The 20083-nt window shown below is 35.9% G+C and overlaps 1 protein-coding gene across 1 annotated transcript; it reads right to left on the bottom strand.

The window, feature by feature from the left end:
- Positions 1–3442: 3442 nt before the first annotated feature.
- LOC104221430 (protein DETOXIFICATION 56-like) lies at positions 3443–16465 on the bottom strand. The gene is made up of 2 exons (XM_070149434.1): positions 16367–16465; positions 3443–5176 (listed from the first exon to the last, which is right to left on the bottom strand). The coding sequence occupies exons 1-2, from the start codon at positions 16463–16465 to the stop codon at positions 3794–3796; spliced, it is 1482 nt and encodes a 493-aa protein (XP_070005535.1). The 3' UTR covers positions 3443–3793.
- Positions 16466–20083: the final 3618 nt, after the last annotated feature.

Here is a 20083-nt window from a genome sequence, read left to right as displayed (position 1 = left end):
ATTGCTAGAATTTAGGAGTTCGCAAAGTGTGAGAGTTTGGAGTTCCCTTTTAAACATGAATAATTTTTATTCTGTGTTTATTCGGCCTTGCTACTCTATCTATTTCACAAAACTTACCAATTTTCTTTAGTTCGGAAGTAAGATTTCACGAGTAGGAAAATATAAGCAATCAACTTAATATTACTTCTGGACTATTTCTGATTTCTTCATTTTCGAAATGTAAATAGAAGAGTAAACAAAAGGAAATAAAGGTTTAGTTATAAAATGAAATTCTAATACATTCAATTTGAAGCTGGATGTTAAGCGACTCAAAGGGGGCTAATTCTGAAACGAATAAGCTATTTTCCACGTTTTCCAAATGCATTCAAGCTTTTTCAAAATAGGTGAAAATAATTTTGGCCTAAAAAAATTTCACCTTGTTCTCGAAACAAACGGATAGATGATGAATGTATGTCTAAATCCTTAACGGGAAATTTATATGTTTGGGCTTCATTTCCAAGGAACCAAGAGAGATGAATATTTCCCCTACGGAAATTTTGTTCTTTTGGGCTTTCATTTATACTAATGATTTACGTTCCTATGCCATATAGTAAACTATATTACCCTTCATGCTTAATTTTTTATATAATTACCTTTTATATACCTAATTACCATTTATGTATCATTTTAGAATTTTAATGGTATTAATTAGTCTCCTAATTTTATTCAACCGTATAATCCCACTCCCCCAAGTTTCTCTCTCCAAATCCCCATAATTTTCTCTTGAAATACCTACGATTTCCTCTTTTAAAACCAGCGAAAATCTCTAACCCCTCCACCATTGACAACCATTAAAAAGCTTTGAAGCTTTGAATTCAAATTTGGGTTTTCAAAAGACATTGTTTGTTTGGATTGGATGTTGTTGCAAAGAATTGAGAATTTTCTCTACGTCTCTCTCTATCTCGCAATCCCAAATTTCAGTAATATAAGAGGAAAGAAAAAGAGAGCAACAATTCCACCATTGACAGCCATTAAAAAGCTTTGAATTCAAATTTGGGTTTTCAAAAATCATTATTTGTTTGGATTGAGTGTTGTTGTAAATAATTGGGAATATGGTTTGGGGTTTATATCTCAATTTTGAGGAGTTTTGGTGAAGATTAGACTTGGTTTTGGTTGAATTTCATATTGAAACTCGAAGAAGAAGAAGAAGAAGAAGAAGAAGAAGAAGAAGAAGAAGAAGAAGAAGAAGAAGAAGAAGAAGACATGACATACATTATATTGCAGAAATTGTACAAAAATTGTAAACTATTGTTTATTTATTTTTGAGCTTTGTGTTTTTGTGTTAAAAGTTTTGATGGGAGCTTGTTATTCTACTTCGTCTATTTTGGAGCTAACTTGTGCAGAGGAGAAGATGTTTTTTAAGTTATATATATTGTTATACCTTTAAATTCAAGAAAGTATGGTGTATTGTATTTAAAGAGGCGTGAATTTGTAGAATAGGTTGAATGTGAGGAATGAGTCAAATAAGACTCACAATGGCTTATTTTCTACATTTAATCTACAACAAAACTACATATCATTTGAAAAATTAATATGAAAATACAGAATTTCAATGTTTCTACAAAATTTCTACAAACTGTTCATAACAGAATTTATCTTTATTTTCATGCATGTTCATTTGGAACACTAAAGTTACTTGATATGCCAACATCTCCCGTTATAGAGGAATACAACTTATCTACAATTTTCTACAACTTTCACACATTATTTCCACCCAGTTAAATACAACTACAATAACATAAAATTTGAGCTTTGTGTTTTTGTGTTAAAAGTTTTGATGGGAGCTTGTTATTCCACTTCGTCTGTTTTGGAGCTAACTTGTGCAGAGGAGAAGATGTTTTTAAGTTTTATATATATATTGCTATACCTTTAAATTCAAGAAAATATGGTTGTATTGTATTTAAAGAAGCGTGAATTTGTAGAATAGGTTGAATGTGAGGAATGAGTCAAATAAGACTCACAATGGCTTGTTTTCTACATTTATTTTACAATAAAACTACATATCATTTGAAAAGTTAATATGAAAATACAGAATTTCAATGCTTCTACAAATTATCTACAAAATTTCTACAAACTGTTCATAACAGAATTTATCTTTATTTTCATGCATGTTTGTTTGGAACACTAAAGTTACTTGATATGCCAATATCTCCCGTTATAGAGGACTACAACTTATCTACAATTTTCTACAACTTTCACACATTATTTTCACCCAGTGAAATACAACTACAATAACATAAAACTTACATACAAATTTTATACAATATGTCTTTGTATATTTTGTATCTGATTTATACATAGTAAAAATAATTTTCATACAACTAATTATATATTATACAACTTATCTACAATTTTCGTACATTATTTCTACTAAGTTATATACAACTACAATATAATATCACTTAAATATAATTTTTATACAATGTTGTTCAACTTTCATACAATATGTAAATGAATAAAAGAAAAATAAATAAACAACAGTCTACAATTTCTGCAATATAATGTATGTCATATCTTTTTCTTTTTCTTCTTCGAGTTTCAATCCGAAATTCAGCCAAAACCAAGTCTAATCTTCACCAAAGTCCCTCAAAATTGAGATATAAACTCTAAACCATATTCCTAATTATTTTCAACAACACCCAATCCAAACAAATAATGATTTTTGAAAAGCCAAATTTGAATTTAAAGCTTCAAAGCTTTTTAATAGCTGTCAACGGTGGAATTGCTACTCTCTTTTCCTTTGCTTTGTATTACTGAAATTTGGACATAATTGCGTTTGTTGCAGAAGAATTGTAGAAGATTTAGTCGTCTTTGATTTGTGAAATCAGAAAAAAGATTGAAACAGAGTGTATCGCAAAACAGAGTATGAAAAATTTGGAACGAATCCGACGATAATTATGAATGTGCGTGATTTGCATTGTAGAAGATCTGGAAGTATTTAATTTCCCAATTTTAGCGCTCCTAAATAAGGAAACCTATAGCTACAATAATTTCTTATTTAATGAATTGTCTATATTTGTAGAAATATTATTAGCATGATAGGTAATATGCAAACTACGAACATATTTGGTAATATAATTTTCTATATGGTATAGAAACGAAAATTTTCCAAAGCAAAATGGGCGGAGAGCTTGCCAAGAGGTGTTCTAGCATGTCACATGACTTTACTTTATCTGTTTCAATTTACGTCGCGTATTATATAGTTTGTGTATTATAAAAATTTTAAAATTTGTGGCTTTAAACATGTCATAATATCTCTGTATGATTGTAAAGCTTTTCATTAAAGGTAAATGAAGAAGTATAAAGTTAATTGTTTTCGGTGTATATCATTCTTTTCGAAACAGACTAATAAGAACGTAATGTTACATAAACCAAGCAGGTGGAATATTAACTTTCTCTTGTATTAGGTTTCTCAGCCATTTTATTCTTTCTGATTCTTACTCATTACAAAATTTACAATGATGTAGTTGTGGGCAGGCTTTACCGTTATGATTAAAAGCACTGCCGTTAGAAGAGTCCCTCTGCAGTTGCAATCAGTTCTCTAGCCTCTGGTTTTAAAGAAAATCTGCGAAAGAAACTACTCAAACTTTAGTTTCCTATTATGATTGATATATTTTATGACAATTATTATAGGTTAGGCGTGACTTTAGTCATGAGGATGAGAGATTCAGCATTTAAACTACTTAACGTATTATAGTAGTATAGTCGTGACAATAAACTTGAACCCATTCCTAATATTCTAGGTTCGCCTCTATCAGCATGAGCCATTTTCCGTAGCCATGGACGAATTTTTCCGATCATCAGCAACTTCTTCTTGATTGCAGGCTAACATATGTGCTTTTTTAGCTTCTCCAACCCAATCAATTCTAGCAACAAACACCAACAACAAGGCCAAGCAAATAACTACTCCAACCATAAACCCTGTTAACAGACCTACAAGCCCAAGATGAACTTTGAATGCCAAAATTACTCCCAACGGCAAGGCCAACAAGTAAAATCCACCGATATTAGCGTATATCCCTAGCCAAGGCCGTGCTGTTCCACGAACAATTCCTCCACAAACTGCTAAAGGAAAGTTAACAACTACAATTAACGCCATTAGCAACATGATCTTCTTCACTCCTCTTATTATCCCTTTGTCATGACTAAACAAAGGACCCCGAATTCCTCTTGCCCATGCCATTACAGAGCCACCTAGAAACCCAAAAATAATACTCAAGCCTAATGACACATATGCTGCCCGGTAAGCAGGGGCAGGACTATCTGCCCCGAGCTCGTTGGATACGTGAACGGACGCACATGTCGCGAGCGAGAGCATAACAGAGAAGAGCAAATAATCAAAGTTCAATACAATGGCTATAATCCCAACTGCTTGTTTAGCATTAGGGAGACGCCCTGTGAACAAAACCAATATCTCATAACACCACCATTCAAGACAAGTAGTAAGACAACATGGTCCACAGAGTTTAAGCAATCTGACCCAATCAAGAATCCCCTGTTCCCACCAGCCTCCTTCTTTCCATTCCCCTCCCTTTCTATTCTCTACTATCATTACATAAATAGCCAAAAGAATCATGATTATTAAGTCTGTTATCCAATATGCCATGGAAATTACTTCTAGCCCTTTAGTCAATGAAAGTAACATAGTAATCGGTATATGCAGAGCAACAGCTAGAGTTGAGCTTAACATAATTGGTATTGTAACATTTTGGGTGCTCAAGTAAGCCTTTAGTGGACACAAAAATGATGTGACTGCTAAATCAGGGAGGAGATAAATTAGATATTTCTTAGCTACCGTAGAAATGTCATTTTGCTGGCCACATGTTATGAGGATTTTGTCCACGTTAAGCCACAAGAAAGAGATAGGAATTGAGACAAGTAGTAAAAAAGAAGTTGACATGACAAGGGTCTTGTGAAGTAACTTATGATTCTTGGCTCCAAATGCTTGTCCACAAATAGGTTCCATAGCACCACTGAGACCGTTTAAGACTGAGAATCCTGTCACGTTTGCGAAGGTAAAACTCAACTTGGCTCCTGCTAACGAAAGATCTCCGAGCCTCAGGGCGTACGCAAATTTTTTCGTAAGCGGTGTCGACAATTTTAAAAAGTGAATAAATAAACAAATATAACAGTGATGCTATATTAAAAAAAATAAAAAAGATTCAATATATATCAATAAAATGCAATATATTACAATATTATAATTTTTCTTGACGAGTTTTTACTTTTTGAAAATTATTCATAAAGCGTCATAGTACTATTTTTATTTTATATATATAAGGCATCACACAATCACTCATATTTAAATAAATTTCAAGGAACTTAAAATTTCTTTCACTGCGTAGATGTGATTCGCCTCATTGATTCTTTCTTCCAAGTTAAATGAATCTCAGATGATAAACTTGCTTAATTTTGAAAGCTTAAAAGATGTTATCTTCCAGAAAAAGTAAAGGAAAGAAAAAAAATAGCAAAACATATACAAGCTGCTGAGCTTCGAACCCCTTACCTACCGTTCAAACTTAGCTTCTTAGCCATTGAACCAAGACGCACTTCTTCGCAATAACGTTCGTTTTGTTTTTATAATGGATATTTATAATATTAAAAATTTAATAAAATATATATTTAATTAGATTTTTCGACGAGGTGCACAAAGGTGCATCTGCCCCTGCCGAGAAATGCAGTTGTGGCGGCTGTTTTTGCAAACCATGTGAAGTTCATAGCTGTGACGACCCGGCCAGTTGTCTCATGAGTTACGGCTCCGTTTTCCCCATTTCTGCTTTTTTATGCTTCGTTATCTATGTTTTATGGTATCGGGTTAGTCGGATCGAATCCAGAATGATTTTGGTAAGGTTTGAGACACTTAGTCTCTTTTAAGGAAGTTTGAGTTGGAAAAGTAAACCGGATGTTGACTCATGTGTTAGAGGGCTCAGATGCGAGTTCCGATGGTTCGGTTAGCTTCAAGAGGTGATTTATGGCTTAGGAGTGTGATCGGAATGGGTTTTGGAGGGTTGGAGTAGTTTTAGGCTTGAATTGGCGAAATTGATATTTTTCCTATTTCCGGTTGATAGGCTTGAATCTGATGTGTTTTGTGTGATTTGATGTTGTTTGAGGTGTTTTGGTGATTGGAACAAGTTCGAATAAGGTTTTAGGATATATTGGTGCCTTTGGTTGAGGTCCCAGGGGCCTCGGGTGAGTTTCGGGTGGTCTATCGGATCATTTTTGGAGTTAGGAAATTGCAAAAAATCTGTTCAACTATTGCAGAGATTTTACCCTTCGCATACGCGAGTGGAGCCTCACATTTGCGAAGAGGCAATTGAGGGAGGCAAGAATTAAGCCTTCGCATTCGCGAGAAGGGCTTCGTGTTCGCGGAGGGTTGGGAAGTGGTGCATCGCGTTCGCGAGAAGGTCTTCGCGGTCGCGTAGAGGAATTTGGGTCAGATGAGTTCGAGCTCAAGTGTTCATCATGTTCGCGGAAGGATGAGCGCGTTCGCAAAGGGTAAGGTAGAGGAAGCATCGCATTCGCGATGGTCATGTCGCGTTCGCATAGAGGAAAAGCTGGTCAAAGTAAGTTTGTGCTTCGCGAACGCGAGGGTTTGACCGCGTTTGCGAAGAGGAAAATATGCCTGGGCAGAAATGTTTTTAAACTCGTCTTGTCCGCAAGGATTGGGTTTATTTCTTCCATAGTTGGTCATTTTGGGAGATCTTTGAAGGAGATTGAAGAGGGATTCAAGGGGAATCGTTGAGAGGTAAGATTTTTGGACTTAAAACTTGATTATTATGTGAATTTCACCTAGAAAATCATAGAATCTAAGCCTAAAATTGAAGAACTAGGGCTTAAAATTAGAGACCAAACATTTGGGATTTGAAGGGTCATTTGTGGATGGAATTTGATGTTTTGGTATATATGAACTCGTGGGGAGATAAGGAATCCGTTGATGTGAAAATTTTCGAATTTCGAGACGTGGGCCTGGGGGTCAAGTTTTGGTAATTTCGGGATTTGTGGCCTTTGTTGATTGTTTTCGCTTGGGCTTTGTTCCCTTAACATATGTTGACGTACTCGTTTTGATTTTAGATAGATTCGACGCACGTGGAGGCCGATTCGAGGGGCAAAGGCGTCGCGAGCTAGAGATTTAGCCGGTTCGAGGTGAGTAATGATTGTAAATGATGCTCTGAGGGTTTGAAACCCCGAATTGCACATCGTAGTGCTATATTAAGGTGAGGCACATGCTTGATGACGAGCGTGGGGTCGTGCACTATTGGGGATTGTGACTTGGTCCGTCCTGGTTGATGGTTTTACCGCGTATTTGATTGAAAACTATTTGATATCATCATTATTTGGGCTGAATGTCATATTTGGGCTTAGTGCCAACTATTTGAACCCTTCGGGAATTTTTATTGATATTTCCTCACTGTTTTGACTTTATACTTGAACTCAGTCATGTTATTTTCCACTATTTTACTACTCAGCCATGTTTACTCAGTTTTAATACTTAAATGATATTTTAAATGATGTTTGGGCTGAGAAACATCATTTTACTATTGCCCGAGAGGCTCGTGATGATTTTTGACTGAGTAAGGTCGAGGGCCTACGTTGTAAGGCAACACTGATATGAGGCCGAGGGCCTGAGATATGTATACCACGAGGTGGCTTGATTGATATGAGGCCGAGGGCCTAGTTTGATGCCACGAGATGACTTGTTATTGCGCTTGGGCCGTAATGGGCCCCTCCCGGAGTCTGCACACCAGCAGTGAGGGCGGTTACCCATTATGATATGAGATTGAGCCCGAGGGGCTGGCATTATTCTGAGATATTGCCCGAGGGCGGATTTGTTGATACTGTGCCCGAAGGGCAAACTTCTATTTGTTTACTTTACCTTAATTACCTGTCAATTACTTATTTACTTGTTTAAAGAGGATTTACTTGACTTTTCACTGTTTTTCTATGTTTAAATGGTTTAATGCTTCATTATAGAATGTCTTGTGCCTTACGTGTTTTCTTACTTTCAGTCGTTATTTACATTTGTTACTCACTGAGTTAGAGTACTCACTTTACTCCCTGCACCCCTGTGTGTAGATTCAGGCATAGCTGGTTCCGCTCCCGAGTGTTGATTCCTCCAGCTTCAGACGGGCTTCAGAGATTACGAGGTAGTTGTTGACGTTCGCAGCCCCATGTCTCTACTCCTTTGTCGCTTCTATTTCCCTTCAGACAGTTGTACTAGTTATGTATTTAGCAGAATTGTATTATGACTTATAGATGCTCATGACTAGTGACATCCCGGTTAGGGCTGTGTATGGGTGTTCTTCCGCGTATTTATGTTATCATTGTTATTTCGGATTTATTTTATCATGATTTGACCGTTTCTTAAATGCTTAATTGTTAATAATTGAAAAATAGGAAGTGTCGGCTGGCTTGTCTTCACGAGAGACACCATCACGACCGGGTCCGGGTTTGGGTCGTGACAATAGCCATCAGAGGGAGTACTATTCCTCTTTGCAATTTCATTTCTAAAAGGGTATTTTCTATGAGATTTTCTGACCATTTTTTGGTCATTGCTTCAGGGATGGTAGTTATTTGCCAGATACTGGTGGAGTTCTTTATGTTTTAGTGATTTCTTACTTGAAAATAGAGGGCTTGTGTTGCGACCAAAACACTCACGCAAGTGTACGCGATCGACAAGTAATATAGTAGTGAGTAGAGTATCGTTCCCACGAGGAATTGTGATCAACTTCTCGACTGATGTAGACTCAAACAATTATCAATTTATGCTATATTATTACAAAATATTTAAAGAACAAATTTACAACTTACTTAATAATTGCACAATAATTCAATGCAAAATTACTACACCAATTCCACAATATGTTTATAACAATTTGGATAAATATATTCCCAGGTCATGGACTTGCTAGAAATTATGCTACTATTTTAGCTTAAGATGGATTTATTGAATTATCCGGGTTATTAATTATAAGGTTAATAATATTCATAAGAATCTTTCGAGTTCTTATGTATCTATTCAAGTTAAACTAATACCTATATGTCTATGGTATTAATATTAGCAAGAATGCATTTACAATTCCTATTTTTCAACCAAACAAGGCAATTAAGTATATGTCTATCTTAATTGCGAATTCTTCACCCGATGCCCGAGATTCAAAACTTGTTCTATTTGATTCTATATGCAACCAAGAATTTCCTTTGTCAAGTTTAATTCAAGATTCGTAAATAATATTTCACTGTTAGCTACGCAGTAAAATAATTAGAAGCAAAATCAAATAAACAACCCATAACAATAAATTCAAGATCTTCAATCTAAGCTTCAAATAACATAATTATCTAACATCCATGACCCAAGAATACTAGAGTTTTTAGCTACCCATAATCATACAAAAATCAACAATAAAAGTTTTAAACATAATATTAACAAACAAATAGAAGAAAGTTTAGAAGAACTCTTTGAATCCTTGCTTCAAGATTGTAATCCCCTTCTTTTCTTCACTTCAAGATTGAGTCTTCTCTTCCCTTTCTCTCTTTAAAATTATTTCTTCCTCTAAAAACTGATCTACCTAATAATGGAGCTCTTGCTTTATGTAAGTTGAGTGGGATTAAGAAGGAATTCCAATTTTACCCCTAAATAAAGTCTCTCCGGATAGGACACGCGCGAACTATCGCGCGAAGTTTGAAAGTTCGCGCGATAGTTCGCGCGCTTCTCTTGGCTTCCAGGCAGAAACACTCGCGAACTATTGCGCGAAGTTTGGAACTTCGTGCAGTAGTTCGCACGCTTCAGTAGCTCGATTTTGTCCATTTTTCCGTCTCGTCCTTGCGCACCCTCGACTCCTAGGGGTTGTTCTTGCTCATAAATCATTCCAATCCCCTCTTGAAAGCATCATTTAGGCTCCTCATCCTGCAATATATACAGATCACAATTAGAGCCTATTTTTCATCAATTAACCATAATATGCCATCGGAATATAATCAAGCGGAAGCATAAACAATAGCTAAATCACCTAGATTTCGCCTATTATCAACACCCCACACTTAATTCATTGCTAGTCCTCGAGCAATCAACTATATTATCTAGAGAATCCTTAGCTCAACCATTTCCCTTAACGCTTTACACCTAGAACAATGTATATGTATTACGCCTAGCAGTGAACAATCCTAGCCTCAAAGCCAACTCTCAAGTGCCATGCAATATTCACACTTCCTCAAAGTACTTTACACAGAAATCAAGACTTGCTTCTCCGTCACGATTCATATGCCCTCACAATTACATCAACAAAATCTGAGTTCAATCCACCACATTTAATTCATATATTCACATATATCAAGGAAATCACTCACTCTCACAACAGAGGTCACATGCATGCAATTGGTACCATAAGCTTGCCCTTAATGTAAATCTCTACTAAGGTAGGCTAGCTCGATCCAAAATCAATTAGGACTTTTTCATGGTTGTAATGTGGGCTAAGGGACGGGTAAGATGTATTTAGGAATAGTGACTCAACCCCTAAGCACTTTAACACATCACACGAGCAATTTTCAGCATAAATTCTTGAACCCACCTCTCATTTATACACAATATCATCCCACAAATACGCCCTTCTTCTTTAAGCACTCTATTAATTCATTCCCACTAGCTAGAGCAAAACACAATGTAATTATCTCTTTTTTTTTCTTGCCACTCAATTTCTGCTAGTGGTGTATTCGTTTACAACATAAGTGCACCTTTCATCCTTTTATTGGTTCCACCCAAAAGTCACCCCACACTTATTTTCTTCTTACTTCTTTTAGCGCTCTTCTCACAATTAAAGTGCTTTAAGAGGTAAAAGGATCAAAACACTGTCAATTAAGAACAAAAGGGTATAGGCTTGTAATGCGGGCGCCAAACAAAAAGTCTGAAGGCTCAAAAGGGTTAACTAGGGACAAATTTTATTTGTAATAAGCAGTTAAGCTCAAAAAGGTCAAAGAAAGCCTAACATCATTTTTCAAACCGAGCATCACCTCAAATTTCGCTTCAACTCACATATTGGGCAAGTTCTAGACACAAGTACAATACATGGACTACACAAATACTCACCACACATGGCATATGACTCATTCCAGATCAGCTCATCAAGACACTCCATTACGAGCATTCAATTCAGTACAAACATACAAATTAAGGCACTTTCAGTAAGATTCAACAATTAGGACTAAGCGTTACACTCTAGGGTCTATTGTGTTCAGGTGTGTCAACGCTATGGGTTTACTTTTCTATAGCTTATAACTCCTTATTTTAGTCTACCAAATAAAAAAATATAAAAACAGAAATTTAAAACTACATATGCCCGGTTCAAGATAAACCCTTGGAAAAGAACCGCGGCTTAAATAAAAACCAAGGGGGAATTTTTATACTACCTAAAAATACAAAATAAAAACAAAAATCTTTTTGTTGTTTTCTATGAGCTCAGTTCCCTCAAGAAAATTCGTCTAAAAGATCCGTCGTAGGGAAAAGTCTAATTTTTCTACCATTTTTTTTCCTACCAAAACACTCACGCAAGTGTACGCGATCGACAAGTAATATAGTAGTGAGTAGAGTATCGTTCCCACGAGGAATTGTGATCAACTTCTCGACTGATGTAGACTCAAACAATTATCAATTTATGCTATATTATTACAAAATATTTAAAGAACCAATTTACAACTTACTTAATAATTGCACAATAATTCAATACAAAATTACTACACCAATTCCACAATATGTTTATAACAATTTGGATAAATATATTCCCGGGTCATGGACTTGCTAGAAATTATGCTACTATTTTAGCTTAAGATGGATTTATTGAATTATCCGGGTTATTGATTATAAGGTTAATAATATTCATAAGAATCTTTCGAGTTCTTATGCATCTATTCAAGTTAAACTAATACCTATATGTCTATGGTATTAATATTAGCAAGAATGCATTTACAATTCCTATTTTTCAACCAAACAAGGCAATTAAGTATATGTCTATCTTAATTGTGAATTCTTCACCCGATGCCCGAGATTAAAAACTTGTTCTATTTGATTCTATATGCAACCAAGAATTTCTTTTGTCAAGTTTAATTCAAGATTCGTAAATAATATTTCACTGTTAGTTACGCAGTAAAATAATTAGAAGCAGAATCAAATAAACAACCCATAACAATAAATTCAAGATCTTCAATCTAAGCTTCAAATAACATAATTATCTAACATCCATGACCCAAGAATACTAGAGTTTTTAGCTACTCATAGTCATACAAAAATCAACAATAAAAGTTTTAAACATAATATTAACAAACAAATAGAAGAAAGTTTAGAAGAACTCTTTGAATCCTTAAGATTGTAATCCCCATCTTTTCTTCACTTCAAGATTGAGTCTTCTCTTCCCTTTCTCTCTCTAAAATTATTTCTTCCTCTAAAAACTGATCTACCTAATAATGGAGCTCTTGCTTTATGTATGTTGAGTGGGATTAAGAAGGAATTCCAATTTTACCCCTAAATAAAGTCTCTCCGGATAGGACAAGCGCGAAGTTTGAAAGTTCGCGCGATAGTTCGCGCGCTTCTCTTGGCTTCCAGGCAGAAACACTCGCGAACTATTGCGCGAAGTTTGGAACTTCGCGCGCTTCAGTAGCTCGATTTTGTCCATTTTTCCGTCTCATCTTTGCGCACCCTCGACTCCTAGGGGTTGTTCTTGCTTATAAATCATTCCAATCCCCTCTTGAAAGCATCATTTAGGCTCCTCATCCTGCAATATATACAGATCACAATTAGAGCCTATTTTTCATCAATTAACCATAATATGCCATCGGAATATAATCAAACGGAAGCATAAACAATAGCTAAATCACCTAGATTTCGCCTATTATCAGCTTGCACAAGAATGATAAGTTGTTAAATTTGTGAAGGTGTTGGTTTTGTAAGTGATGGTATAAAAAGATGGCTATTCTTGTAACTGCCAATTGAGGAAAGAAAGCCAATTAGAGAGGGAAAGTTTTGGTGGTGAATTTATAGTGCGTGATGAGAATAAAAAAGAGTCACACTAAAAAAGAAGAAAATAACACGGGACATAAATCTTTATGAAAGACTAACTGTTGCCTAGACATTATTACTCTTTTGCTAAAATAACACAATACTCAGAATTCTTTATTGAAAGATTAAATGTTTTTTACACATTTTTACTCTTTTGCTAAAATGGCTCAGAATTCTTTATGAAAGATTAACTATTGCTTATACATTTACTCTTTTGGGCGTGAAAAAATTATCCAAAAAATTTCACCGCTAACTGTAGTTTTTTCAATGTGTGCAATATATACTCATCTTCCATGTGTAACGTGTTTATCCAACATGATATACATCGATATTGTACATTTTCAAGAAAATTTTCGTGCTGCAGTATGCATCGTTCATAATGCTATTTCTTTTGTTATTTAGTTGAGTTAGCAGCGAGCCTTTTTTTTTTCAAGTCAAATTACCACTTTCTTCCCTCTTCTTCCCTTTTTTCCCCAAGAAGCAAATTAACAAAATTTTAAAGTGGCATAGCCTTTCGGTACAAGTTATTAATCATACGGTTATGGCATTTATTGCCAACTAGTTTGTCATTTTAAGTTGTACAAAATAGTACTCACTTTATTCCATCGTATATGACACATTTCGCTTATTGAGATTCAAACTTTATATTGACTGTATATTTGAACATACAATATTGTTATATTTTTTGAAATAAAATTTACATATTTAAAAACTATATAAAAGTACTATAGGTCATAATAATTAATAAATTAAAATGGTTAAAAGGCATATGAAAAAATTATGGTCAAAGAATAGCTCGCTTAACTCTTGAAATCCAAACATATTCACATAAAGGAGTAACTATTTTAATTTTTTAGAGTAACTAGATTCTTGCAAGGTTAAAATTCTATCTTGATCTGTTTTGGAAGAAAAGAAAATAATATTCAATTGTCCCATAATTTCTTAAGAATTTTTTCTTAAACCACATGATAACACATTGTAGAAATGGAGAATAATGTGGGACAGAATTGGTAGGGGATTTGAAATTGAAATTGCAAGTGATGCAGATAAATTCTCACTTGATCTTAAAGAATCAATTGTAGCATTTCGTATAAAGCTTTAGAAGGTACTGAAAACAAAAAATTTGATCATCACATGAAACGGCTATATAGATCACAAAGCTTTAGAGACTACTGTAACATAAATATTCAACTATCACATGAAACTGGTATATAGTAACATAACTGAAGGAAGTTGTGAACAAGGCTAATGCAGTAAGGACTTTTTGGCCAAATTTTTTGAACAAGACGGATCCATTTAGGACTATTGGGTCAGGACCTAATTTAAGAGAAAGCTCAAGAATTAAACATCCGAATAGATTATCGTAGAGTTATATTTGGGATCCAGGGGATATGCCGGGCATGCCTATTGTTGAATGAAATGTCTGCTCCTCCTCATCTTCCTTCTCCCTTGTCTGTATCATCTCCTCTGAGCTTCTCATCCCTTTTCTCCTTTCATTGTATTTCAGTTTAGTATCTTGTAATTTTCAGTCATTGTTGAAGTAATAGAAGTGTCTGAATAAGTGATTTGTTACATTGGTGCTTTCATCCAGAGGTCTTCAATGGAGGACGAAAAACTCAAACTCAAGGCTCTCATTGATGCATCTGTGAAGGAAGTGACGAATTCCTTTTCAAAGGATGTCGCTAAGATTCGGAGTATGTTACTGTTGATTGTCAAAAGTCCCACATCGGTGGGTGACAATTTGGGTTTGAGAATTTTTCCCTATAAAAGGAGGCCTAATGTTTAAGATTTAAACACACCTCTCATTTGCCTTCTTATCTTCTGAAGGCATTTGTATCTTCTCTCTTTAATATTATTTCACTTGTATTTTTGGAGTGGAATAAAATATTGGTTGTGTCCGAGGAAGTAGGCAAAATTGGCCGAACCTCGTAAATTCTGGTGTTCCTTTTATTGTTGCTTTATTGTCTTATTTCTTATTTGGTGGCTGCCATAATTTTTGATATAGTAGTAGTGACTCATTCACACTATATACATTTGGCTTCCGCAACAATTGGTATAAGAGCCAAGGTACTGTCTAAGTATGCTTTGTGGTTGCAGCATACTCTGATCTTCCACATCAGAAAAGATTTATCTTGGTAACTGAGTCAAGGTTCTGTCTGAGTATGCTCTGTGGTTGCAGCTTAGTCTGATCTTCCACACCAGAAAGGAAATAATCTTGATTTGTGTCGTCAGCTATTAAATAATATTTGTGTCAAAGATGGGAGACAATAAACAAGAAGAATCTACATCAAGTGTCAACAATACGTCATCATTGGCATCTTCGCTTATGACAAGAATTGTGTCAAATGCGAAATTTGCGGTAGAAATTTTTGACGGGTCCGGACATTTTGGGATGTGGCAAGGCGAGGTTCTAGATGTCCTTTTTCAACAAGGGCTAGATCTGGCCATTGAAGAAAAGAAACCAGATGTTATTGGAGAAGAAGATTGGAGAATTATCAACCGTGTTGCTTGCGGTACCATTCGATCCTACCTTGCTAGAGAGCAGAAATATCCATACACAAAGGAAACTTCTGCAAGTAAATTATGGAAAGCACTGGAGGATAAATTTTTGAAGAAAAACAGTCAAAATAAATTGTACATGAAGAAGAGACTGTTTCACTTCACCTATGTTCCTGGTACCACGATGAATGAACATATCACCAGTTTCAATAAGTTGGTCACAGATTTGCAAAATATGGATACAACTTATGATGATGGTGACTTGGCCTTAATGTTGTTGGCGTCACTTCCTGATGAGTACGAGCACCTTGAAACTACTCTACTCCATGGAAATGACGAAATTTCTCTCAGAGAAGTTTGTTCAGCTTTGTACAGCTATGAACAAAGAAAGCGAGAAAAACAGAAGGGCGGAGAAGGAGAAGCACTGTTTGTGAGGGGTCGTCCTCAAAATCAAACGAGGACAAAGAAGGGAAGATCCAAGTCAAGATCCAGACCCAGCAAAGATGAATGTGCCTTTTGTCGAGAAAAAGGGCACTGGAAGAAAGACTGTCCGAAGTTGAAGAATAAGGCCAAACATAACAATGGAAAGGCCATTATGGATTCAAATGTAGCTGATTGTGATGATTCAGACTTCTCATTAGTTACAACAGAGCCATCAACATTATCAGACATATGGTTGATGGACCCGGCTTGTAGCTATCATATATGTCCCAACAGGGACTGGTTCGTGGATTTTCAAGAAGGGGAATGTGGAGTCATCCACACAGCGGATAACAACACTCTTACCTCATATGACATTGGTTTAATACGATTAAGGAACCATGATGGAATGATCAAAACATTAACAGATGTTTGATATGTACCGGATTTGAAGAAGAATCTCATCTCTGTGGGAGCCCTAGAATCAAAAGGGTTCAAAATCATTGCAGAAAATGGAGTGATGATAGTATGCTTCGGTGCACTAGTGGTAATGAAGGCCAATCGGAAGAACAATAACATGTACCATTATCGCGGTAGTACAATTATTGGGACAGCGATAGTAACATTCAGTGACGAAAAAGAGGCAGAAGCAACCAGGCTATGGCACATGCGCTTGGGACATGCTGGAGGTAAATCCTTGAAAACTTTATCAGATCAAGGATTGTTAAAAGGAGTAAAGGCTTGCAACTTGGAGTTTTGCGAGCATTGTGTCAAAGGGAAACAGACAAGGGTTAAATTAGGTACAACAATCCATAATACTAAAGGTATTTTGAATTATGTACACTCTAATGTTTGGGGTCCTTCCAAAACACTTTCATTGAGTGGGAAACACTATTTTGTAACCTTTGTTGGTGATTTTTCCCGAAGAGTGTGGGTGTATACAATGAAGAGCAAAGATGAAGTATTGGGAATTTTTCTCAAATGGAAGACGATGGTGGAGAATCAAACAGGCAGGAGGATTAAGTGTATTCGCATGGACAATGGAGGTGAATACAAAAATGATCATTTCAATAAGGTCTATGAAAATGATGGCATCGTCCGACACTTCACTGTCAGACATACACCACAACAGAATGGAGTGACAGAACGTATGAACCGGACCTTGCTGGAGAAGGTACGAGGTATGTTGTCCAATGCTGGCTTGGGCAAAGAATTTTAGGCTGAGGCAGTTACATATGTATGCCACCTCAATAATCGTCTACCATCTGCTGCTATTGATGGCAAGACACCATTTGAAAAATGGTATGGAAAACCTGCTGTAGATTATGACTCTTTGCACGTATTTGGTTTAACTGCATATTATCATGTGACAGAGTCAAAATTAGATCCAAGGGCAAAGAAGGCTAATTTTATGGGGATTACTTCTGGAGTCAAAGGATATCGCTTATGGTGTCCTATGACAAAGAAAGTAATATTCAGCAGGGATGTTTCTTTTGATGAATCTGCTATGGTAAATAAGGTAATAGAAGATACCAAACAAAATGAGGGTGCTTCTAAGCAGGTGGAGTTTGTGGGAAAATTTATTTTTTCTACACAAGAAGTAGAGGAGGAAACAAATGAAGATTATCCTCTGGAAGAAGAGCCAGTAGAGAGGGAGATTCCAACTCAGGAATCTCAACAACAACTTTAATCAATTTCAACTAGCAGGCCAAAAAGGACAATAACAAAACCCGTTCGTCTTATAGAGACGGTTGCTTGTGCCGCCTCAATTGTAGCTGATGATGTTCCTACCACTTATAAAGACGCACTCCAAAGTTCAGAAGAAGATAAGTGGAGGATTGCCATGAATGATGAAATACAGTCCCTTCATCAGAATCATATATGGAGATTGACCAATCTCCCGAAGGGAAAGAAAACAATTAGGTGCAAATGGGTATTTGCAAAGAAAGAAGGATTTCCTAACCAAAAAGATTTTTGCTACAAAGCAATATTGGTGGCCAAAGAATATGCTCAAAAGGAGGGAATTGATTACAATGAAGTATTTTCTCCAGTTGTAAAACATTCCTCCATTAGAATTATGTTGGCTTTGATAGCACAATTGGATTTGGAACTAGTTTAGATGGATGTAAAAACTGCGTTTTTACATGGAAACTTGGAGGAGGAAATCTACATGACTCAGCCAGAAGGATTCAAAGTTGCTGGAAAATAAAATATGGTATGCAAACTTGAAAAATCATTGTACGGATTGAAACAATCTTCTAGACAATGGTACAAGCAATTTGACAAGTTTATGTTGCGGCAAGGGTACAAGAGAAGCAAATACAATCATTGTGTGTATTTGCGCAAGCTTGAAGATGGTTCCTTTGTATATATTCTCCTATATGTTGATGATATGTTGATAGCTTCCAAGAATTCGGAAAAAATTGATAAGTTGAAGATTCAACTGAAGAAGGAGTTCGAGATGAAGGATCTGGGTGAGGCAAAGAAAATTCTTGGCATGGAAATAATAAGAGATAGACGTTCAAAGAAACTTTGTTTATCTCAGAAAGAATATTTGAAAAGAGTACTACAACGTTTTGGCATAGATGAAAAAACTAAGACAGTTAGTACTCCACTTGCTCCCCATTTTAAGCTAAGTACTACTATGTCGCCAAAAGATGAAGCTGAACGAGAGTATATGTCAAAGGTACCATACACAAATGTTGTTGGTAGCTTGATTGTATGCAATTGTCTGTACGAGACCTGACATTTCACAAGCTATTGGAGTTATTAGCAGATATATGCATAATCCAGGAAAGGAGCATTGGCAAGCTGTGAAAGTGGATTCTACGGTATATTCATAATACTGTAGATGTTGGGTTAGTTTTTGAGCAGGAAGACAATCAGTCTGTAGTTGGATATTGTGACTCGGATTTTGCGGGTGATCTGGACAAACGAAGATCAACTACTGGTTATGTGTTTACTTTTGCAAAGGCACCAGTTAGTTGGAAGTCTACTTTGCAGTTAACAGTCGCTTTGTCTACAACAGAGGCGGAGTACATGGCTATTACAGAGGCTGTGAAAGAGGCAATTTGGCTTTAGGGGTTGCTAAAAGAGCTTGGTGTTGAACAAAAAAGTATCACAATTTTTTGTGATAGTCAAAGTGCTATTCAATTAGCGAAGAACCAAGTTTATCATGCAAAGACGAAGCACATTGATGTTCGGTATCATTTCGTACGAGAAATCATAGAAGAAGGTGGAGTCACGGTAAAGAAAATTCATACTACAGAGAATCCTGCTGATATGCTGACAAAAGTGGTGACTGAGGTCAAGTTTCAACATTGTTTGGATTTGATCAACATTGTTGAACACTGAAGATTGAAGATGAAGACACAACCAAAATTTGTTATTGAGAGAAAGTTGAAGATGTGGAATTTTGCCAAGGTGGAGATTTGTTGATTGTCAAAAGTCCCACATCGGTGGGTGACAATTTGGGTTTGAGAATTTTTCCCTATAAAAGGAAGCCTAATGTTTAGGATTTAAACATACCTCTCATTTGCCTTCTTATCTTCTTAAGGCATTTGTATCTTTTCTCTTTAGTATTATTTTACTTGTATTTTTTGAGTGGAATAAAATATTGGTTGTGTCCGAGGAAGTAGACAAAATTGGCCGAACCTCGTAAATTCTGGTGTTCCTTTTATTGTCGCTTTATTATCTTATTTCTTATTTGGTGGCTGCCATAATTTTTAGTATAGTAGTTGTGACTCATTCACACTATATACATTTGGCTTCCGCAACAGTTACAAAATGTGGTGGGGAAAATGGCTCCGACCGCTTATCAGTCTCATTTCGGATTGCGTTCGTCCATGCAAGCTCTGTCGGTGAAAATACCCAGATTCAGCGGTGATAATCCTGCGGCATGAGTATTTCAGGTAGAGCAGTATTTCACACGCTATAATATTGTTCCAGATCATAAATTGTCATTCGCCTCTTTATATTTGGATGGAGAGGCTTTGGATTGATATTGCTGGTTATATCGAAACAAACAGCTCGCGGATTGGGATCATTTCGTGGAAAAATTGTTTATCCATTATCGAACTTGGA

The sequence above is a fragment of the Nicotiana sylvestris genome, chromosome 6 (genome assembly GCF_000393655.2).
Source record: "Nicotiana sylvestris chromosome 6, ASM39365v2, whole genome shotgun sequence".
Classification (NCBI taxonomy): domain Eukaryota; kingdom Viridiplantae; phylum Streptophyta; class Magnoliopsida; order Solanales; family Solanaceae; genus Nicotiana; species Nicotiana sylvestris.
Note: the sequence above shows the minus strand (reverse complement) of the source record. Positions and strands in the feature narration are given on the sequence as shown.